The 7629-nt window shown below is 42.2% G+C and overlaps 1 protein-coding gene across 1 annotated transcript in view; it reads left to right on the plus strand.

Moving 5' to 3' along the window:
• The window catches only part of itga10 (integrin, alpha 10), a 31057-nt gene extending 23439 nt beyond the window's left edge, over nt 1-7618 (plus strand). Inside the window, exons 10-30 of the mRNA XM_086311688.1 lie at nt 1067-1140; nt 1230-1374; nt 1757-1905; nt 2049-2192; nt 2352-2558; nt 2639-2769; nt 2972-3138; nt 3247-3389; nt 3493-3603; nt 3691-3776; nt 3857-3998; nt 4105-4197; nt 4316-4392; nt 5901-5990; nt 6082-6166; nt 6271-6384; nt 6455-6559; nt 6650-6763; nt 6848-6943; nt 7026-7139; nt 7239-7618. Coding sequence (XP_086167814.1) covers nt 1067-1140; nt 1230-1374; nt 1757-1905; nt 2049-2192; nt 2352-2558; nt 2639-2769; nt 2972-3138; nt 3247-3389; nt 3493-3603; nt 3691-3776; nt 3857-3998; nt 4105-4197; nt 4316-4392; nt 5901-5990; nt 6082-6166; nt 6271-6384; nt 6455-6559; nt 6650-6763; nt 6848-6943; nt 7026-7139; nt 7239-7292 — 2441 coding nt within the window. The 3' untranslated portion in view covers nt 7293-7618. The remainder of the gene's footprint in view (nt 1-1066; nt 1141-1229; nt 1375-1756; nt 1906-2048; nt 2193-2351; nt 2559-2638; nt 2770-2971; nt 3139-3246; nt 3390-3492; nt 3604-3690; nt 3777-3856; nt 3999-4104; nt 4198-4315; nt 4393-5900; nt 5991-6081; nt 6167-6270; nt 6385-6454; nt 6560-6649; nt 6764-6847; nt 6944-7025; nt 7140-7238) is intronic.
• The last annotated feature ends 11 nt before the right edge of the window (nt 7619-7629 follow it).

The raw sequence follows: 7629 nt of genomic DNA on the forward strand, positions 1-7629 counted from the left end.
AAGTCTTGAGTGGCCACTCAGACTTTCTTTTACATTTTCTTGTACATTTTTAAAGTGGTCTTGAGCAATAGTTCTTCAGGGTTTTCAAAGGTCTCTCAAAGTTTTTGTTTGGACATTGGCTGCTCTTTTTACTAATTTTCAGTTCTGCCCATGCACCTGAGGAAAGTTGTTTTGTTTGTGAAGCCAGTTAACACTGAAGCATAAAAAGGGTACCTGACTGAATGGATGAACCAGTGTTGTGTCTACACACAACAGACAAATACATAAAAATGTTTCCCCGTTTCTTTGAATATACAGAAAAAAACTTAGCATAATGTGCAGTGTGTTCTTAAAAGTTTTTAGGAAACTGGACATGTGTAGAGCAAAAGAAGCAGTGCAAGGGAACAGTTTCTGAAAGTCCAGACACAGGACAGGAGAGATCCACCTGATCCACTGAAGCCTCGTTGGAAATCAGAAAGTTTTTCATCCAAATTGTCATCTATGTGTACAAAGCAGACCAGGTGACAATGACCCTCTATAAAATACAATGGAGGCCCTGAACTCCAACATTAGTGAAGCACTGTGGGATCAATGTGCCAGAGAACAGAACAAAAGGCAGAAACATCCAAAGAAGAGCTCCGAATGTCCTTCAAGAAGCCTGGAGAACTATTCCCGAAGACTGCTTACAGAAAACTTGCCTATGAGAGTTCAGACTGTGTTGAAGAATAAATGTGGTGAAATTAAAGAAATGATAGCTTTCTATCTGTCTAATTGGCAAAGAAAATTACATAAGGAAAGAAATGTGTGGGGAGGATGTACATGGATGAACAAAGCAGTGAAAACTGAAAAAGGGCATGTTCAGCTGTCATAGTATTTGTGGGAAGATGATAGGAAGGACGATGAAAAGCGATGCCACCCTTCAATGTTCAGGGAAATCTGAGAGGAAGAGACAGGAAAAAAGGAAATGTCTGCCACCTCCAGTGTCTGTCTTCAGTGTGAGTGAGGATGCCAACAATCAGAAAGAGAGAGGAAAGGGAAGGGAGGAGATGGGCAAAGGAGCACGGAATGACTTGTTTTCCTCCTTTAGGTACGCTGGGTTACAACGAGAGCTCGTTCCACATGGAGATGTCTCAGATCGGCTTCTCCACGCACACTCTAGATGTAAGTCCAACTTTATTTAATTCTTTGTGAGCCAGCAATTAGTTGAGTTTTATCTCTGCACATCATTCATTCCCTGCTCCATTCTTCAGGATGGCATTTTGTTTGGCATGGTGGGGGCCTATGACTGGGATGGGGGTGTGTTGAAAGAAGGGACCAATGGGCGAATCGTGCCATCCAGAGAGGCCTTTGAAAGCGAGTTTCCTCTGGAGCTCAAAAATCATGCTGCTTATTTAGGTAACCACACATCATACCACCAAACATGACACTGAATGCTTTGGTTTTTGCACTTACTGTGTGTGGTATTGAATAAAAAATAGAAAAAATTAAAAAAAAACTATCTTCATTGATGAAACAATCATGTAATGGCTCACACTTACCCTGGTATTACAAACGCAGATGACCATATTAAACCATACTGGAGAGTGTGAGTCGTCCCCACTCTCCTAAAAAGAATGGCAAATATTGGTTTATAAAATATCAAATAACAACTTTTTTCAAACAAAGTAAACATTCCTGGTCTTTCCGTTTAATATAAGATACAGCATTAATGTAACTCTTAAAGAGCCTTAGATTAGGTTTTCAGTGCTGAATGAGGTGTGTTCATACGCGTTTCCAGGTTACACGGTGACCTCTGTGATAATTGGTGACTGGAAGAGGGTGTATGTAGCTGGAGCTCCTCGATTCAAACACAAAGGCAAAGTCATTCTGTTTGAACTCAGCGATGAAGGCGATGTCAACATTGTGCAGGCGCTTAATGGAGAGCAGGTAAAGCCCTTGTTTGAGTCTCCCTTCAGTTTGTTTTTGCTTTTAATATTTCAGCAGCAAACAGTAGGAGTCTGATTTCTCTGGGTTAAAGCAAGCGCTCCCCCTGCTGGCGGTAAGATGAAATAACATGTATCTGTGTTTAGATTGGCTCGTATTTCGGCAGTGAAGTGTGTGGGCTAGACATCGACCAGGATGGCATCACTGATGTCCTTCTGGTTGCTGCTCCAATGTACCTTGGGTCAGGAAACAAGGAGGCTGGACGAGTCTACATCTACACTCTCAATGGAGTAAGACAGCAGCAGCATGGATCGATCACCTTCATATCAGTTATTATGAAAACATTCCTGTCATATACAACAATGAATGATATCCCTGTTTTTCTCCTACAGGGTCTCCTGTTACCATCCACTCATCTTTCTTTGTTTCCTCCTCTTCGTGTCTCACAGGAGGACATTTTTGTATCCAATGGAACGCTGAAGTCAAACAATAAGTCCCAGGATGCCAGGTTTGGTTATGCACTGGCACCCACTCCAGATCTGAACCATGATGGCTTCACGGATCTGCTGGTGGGAGCCCCACTGGAGGATGAACACCGGGGGGCCATCTATGTTTATCACGGAGACGGTATTTATGTCATCCACAACTATAAACAGGTATCCCCCTTTTTACAACTGCAAGTTTTACTGGTGCATCTCAGAACTTAGACTAATTCCTGTCTCTCTCCTTATCACAGCGGATAGCTGCATCATCAGTTTCCCCCTCCCTGCAGTATTTTGGCCGAAGTTTGAATGCTCAATTGGATTTGGATGGAGATGACCTAATAGACTTGGCAGTGGGAGCGCAGGGAAGTGCTGTACTGCTCAGGTGGGTAGGATGGAAAGTGTAACAGGCAGAAAGCAGTGCAAGCAGTGTTAGATAATGGAGCCATATAAAACATAACTTGTGTATCATCTATAAACAACAAGTTCCCACATTTAGAATCATAACAAAAATTTCTACTGGCTATTATAACTGTGCACATAAATGGATAAATACTGCTTTTTGAGACTGTCCCTTCTGTCTCTAGCTCTCGCAGCATCGTCCAGATCAATGTGAGTCTGTCCTTCCAGCCGCACTCCATTAATGTCATTCAGAAGACCTGCCAGAGAGGAGGCAGAGAATCCGCCTGTCTCAATGCCACCGCCTGCTTTACAGCCGTGTCCCGCTCCCCAAGACCACGCAGCAACAGTTTTGGTTGACACATTTATATATATTTTATACATATATGTATATATTTTATAAACCCTACATTAAGTAGCCTATCGATGGAGTTTTTGCCTCAGTTGCATGATTTCTCTTCAGATCTGTGGGTGCGGGCCATGTTGGATGACAGGAAGTTGTCAGCACGGGCGCTGTTTGATGACAGCTCCCACCGACAGACCCAGCTGGCTGTACGAGCCCAGACAGGGAAAACTCTGTGCTACAGACTTCCCTTCCATGTCTATGTGAGTGTCGGTACACACCTTCCATCTTTCATTCATACACAGCAGGATGGGAAAGTCACATTTCTTTGTTTTTTTTTTTACATTTTTTCTGTCTTCAATGTAGGACACAGCAGATTACATTCGTCCTATCAGCTTCTCACTGTGGTTTAAGATCAACAACACAGAAAGTGGTCCCGTGCTGGATGAAGGGTGGCCGACTACTATCAACAAATCTGTGAGTGGCACAAAAATTAGCGCTATATATCCTTGTTGTTGTCCACATTCGTTCAACATGCTGCTCCTGCCTCCCATACCTGTCCAGATCCCATTTTTTAAAGACTGTGGTGAGGATGATGTGTGTACAACTGACCTGGTGCTACAGGCACACATGGACATCTCTGGGACAAGGTACAGAACTGAGATATTCTGGTGTTCCCTCTCTTCCCTTTTTTTGGTCTCAGTGAGTTTTCATTGTGTTTCCTCCACAGACAAAAGCCTTATGTGATTCGCAGCCCTCGTAGGCGTCTGGCAGTGGAGGTGCAGCTTCAGAACAGACTGGAAAACGCCTACAACACCAGCCTGACGCTGCACTACTCACGCAACCTCCACTTCTCCAGCCTTAGCATCAGGGTAAATACAGCACATGTACTGCTATTACATGAGGGACCATGTAACCATAAACATCTATCTACATGCACAGATCCTCTCTTTCTTCGTGTCTTTTCTTTCATCGTAGGAGGTTGCCCACTTCAAGATCGAGTGCACAGCTCTTAGCGCCAACAGCCACTCATGCAATGTCAGTTATCCAGTATTTCGCTCCCAGTCAAAGGTACGTTCGTGCTGAGGAAATAGCTCCATCAATCACTCAACTCAGCCCACACATACTTCTCTTCCTCCAGGTTAGATGTGGCACTTCAGCAAGTTGCTGCTCTCTTTTTTGTTTGCAGGTTAACTTCCTGTTGGAGTTTGAATTCAGCTGTACATCTTTGCACAATCAAGTGAAAATGAAGCTCCATGCATCCAGGTAGCTGTCTGCAAAGTAGCATGCATGCACACGTGTTGAGATGCTGGAGTATTTACAGATGAGGACAATATTTGAAAAAAATATTAGAAAAACTGACTGTTTTTTTTTTTTTAATTGAGCCATAGCACCAATCAGTGCTGTTCAGTGATGTGCTTTAACTTTGTAATGGTCAAAACTTGTAAAATTAAAGGTTATCTTTCAATTTGCACACAATATAAAACCTACAGCAAAGGTTTGAGCTGTCACTTGAGAAAACAGCATGCAACAAACAAAATACCTCAGTTTAGACTTGAGAAAAAGAATTATTGCTGCTCACAAGTAAGAAGTATCATCACAAAATTCAAATAGAGCCAAACAGTACAGAACAGAAAAGACTGGCAGAGGTAGGAAGTGAAAGATTTCAAATGTTCTGGAAAGAAAACTAGTGAGAGATGTGTAAAAAAAAAAACCCCAGAACAACTGCCAAGAGACTATTGAATGACTTAGCCAAGTCAAGATATGTAATCTCAAAGAAGATAGTCAACGCCACCCTGGGCAGGAATGGACTGCAAGAAAGCACAAAAAACGCCACTTCTACATAAGAGACATCTTCAAGCCAGACTAAAGTATGCTAAGAACAACCTGCAGAAATATTTCATACTGGGATAAACTGGAGTAATATAGAATAAACTGGAATAAGCTGGAATTTTATGTGTACTGGAAGTACGTCCTGTGGTCAGTTAAGACGAAAACTAGAGTTCTTTGGCCACAGAGATGCTGCTTGTGTTTGGAGAAAGAAGGACGAAGCGTACAACCCAACAAACATCGTCCCCACAGTGAAACAGGTGGTGGGTGTATTATGCTGTTGGGATGCTTCAGTGTGCCTGAAACTGAGAACCTCATCAAAGTGGAAAGCATTATGAAGAAAGAAGGATATGTGAAGTTTTTAAACAAGCTTCACGCAGTCAGCAGCTAAACTGGGTTTGGGCTGTCACTTGGTCTTCCAACACTACAGCGACCCAAAACATACGCTGCTGGTGAATCACTGGCTCCAGAAGACCAACGTGAACTTTACTGACTGGGCTGCTTAAAGCTATTGCTTGGATCCCACTGTAAATCTGTGGGGTGAACTAAAGACCAAGGTCCATGCCAGAGGACATCAAATGTTGAGAGATTGGGCAAAGAAGAATGTGCTGGGATTGTTCAGGAGATGCATGCGAGACTGACTCCAGCTTGTTTTACAGCAAAAAAACTGGTATTTTTTGGTTTTTGTGAAATAATTTTATCTATGTGTGCAAAGTAAAATATTGTAAGCATTCAAAATAAAAGTAAGATGTTTGGAAAAACCGTGTAAAAAAAAAAAATCCTTACTCTGTTTAACAGCACTTGGGAAACACTTAAAAAAAGAAAATTTAATAGGGGGGCTAATAATTCTGTCTTCATCTGTTTGCATCCACGTTTTGAGATGCTGGAGTATTTAGGAGACATTTAAACTGAGACGCTTTCGTAACCCTTCTTTTGTCTTACAGTGACAGTGTGGAGAGACAAGACACTTTGGGGGACAACAGTGTTCAGCTCCAGACTTTTGTTCAGTATGAACCAGACCTTTTTGTTAGCAGGTGTGTTTGTACAGCATCGATCTAGTTAAGCTCAACTCATGAACTGGTTTATCTCTGCATTTATGTGCTGATCTTTTCCCTGTTTTTGCAGTGAATCTAATTTGAACCGCTATGAGGTCCATCCTACTCGGACAATGTCGGAAGCAATTGGACCAGAATTCTACACACATCTCAGGGTAAATGTATATCCTCTATATAGGTCCCAATAAAAACATATAATTATAATCACAGTAAGAAAAATAAGACAAGGCAAACTTTTTAGCTTTGTTTGTGTTTATAGCTGCAGAATCTCGGCTGTTACTCTGTGAGTAATCTGGAGCTGCGTCTGCATCTGCCCTCTGTGGCTGCAGGTGACAGAGTCTTCATGACTGTCACCGATGTCTTCTCAATAAACGTGAGTACTGCTTCTGTGTATTCTTATCATGCTTTAAAATCGTACCTGACATATGTAAATTACCCCGTAGGTCACGGTGAACTGCAGCGTGCTCAGTGATGCAGCACAGCTGAAGGCCAGACAGGGAGATGTGCGCCCCCTTCATCCTGAAGACATGATGCAGGATGACATGTTGGTAAGGGCCTAAATTGCCACAGAGCTGCTGGTGAACACTGCAAAAGCAAGGATGTTAATATGGCTCATGTTTACATGTTTTCGTGTGTAGAACTGCAGCAGGTCATGGTGCACAGAGGTCGTGTGCCAAGTCAAGCAGCTTCCGAGAGGAAAGGATGCCATCATTCGGGTCAGCCGCAGAGTTCATGATGATTTTTTCAGAAATGTGAGTAACAAAACATACGCAGATTTTTAAATTGTGCTCCTGTGGCACAAACATTGGTCATAATCTGTGTGCCTCTTCCTCTAGGCCAAATATAAGTCAGTGAAGATAATAGGCGTATATCGACTCACAGCTCAGGAGACTAACCTCATTACTTTGAGCGCAGGAACAGTCTGGAGGGAGGTAAGACCCAAGAGAATCCTGAGCAGCACAATATGCATAAAATTAATTTCCTCTAATCTCTCCCTTCATCTCTTTTCCTTAGACTGTGCTGGAAGTGCTGAAAGGCCGAGCTATTCCCATCTCGCTCTGGATTCTGATTGGTAGCATCATAGGGGGTTTGCTGCTGCTGGCCCTCATTATTTTCATACTGTGGAAGGTATTTGGAGCTGAAATTTCACATCAGATTCCTTCAAGAAAATATCAGAAAGTAGTAAATCTGTCTCAATTTCTTGTTTTCTGTTTGTTTTTTTATCAGCTTGGATTCTTCACACGCAAACAGAGAGAAGAGGATGAAAACCATGAGGACTGAGCAAAACTTCTGCTGCCAAGAACACACTCATCTGCAATGAAGACTGTCAGATGAGTAGAGCCCTCCTGGCAGACACAAAGATAGTCCCGAGATGGGCCTTCAGGACCAAAGAGTATCGGGGAGGGGGTTCAACAGTAATGCGCTACCCACTGTTTCAAGGGTCAGGGGCACTTATGTAAATAATCTTTTTCTAATTTTAAAGTAATGCAAAGTGTATTAAACCACAGTCCTTCTATTTAACTTGCAGACATTTTTATGGTTTTATATTTCAGTCACTTGATTCTTCAGTTTTTGTTTGTTCTTTAATTAAAACAGTTAAAGACTAATTCTTGTTCTT

This window comes from Aulonocara sp. 'chitande type north' Nkhata Bay, linkage group LG11 (genome assembly GCF_057382095.1).
Source record: "Aulonocara sp. 'chitande type north' Nkhata Bay isolate Kocher_YH1m ecotype deep benthic linkage group LG11, A_spYH_male_GT1.1, whole genome shotgun sequence".
NCBI lineage: Eukaryota > Metazoa > Chordata > Actinopteri > Cichliformes > Cichlidae > Aulonocara > Aulonocara sp. 'chitande type north' Nkhata Bay.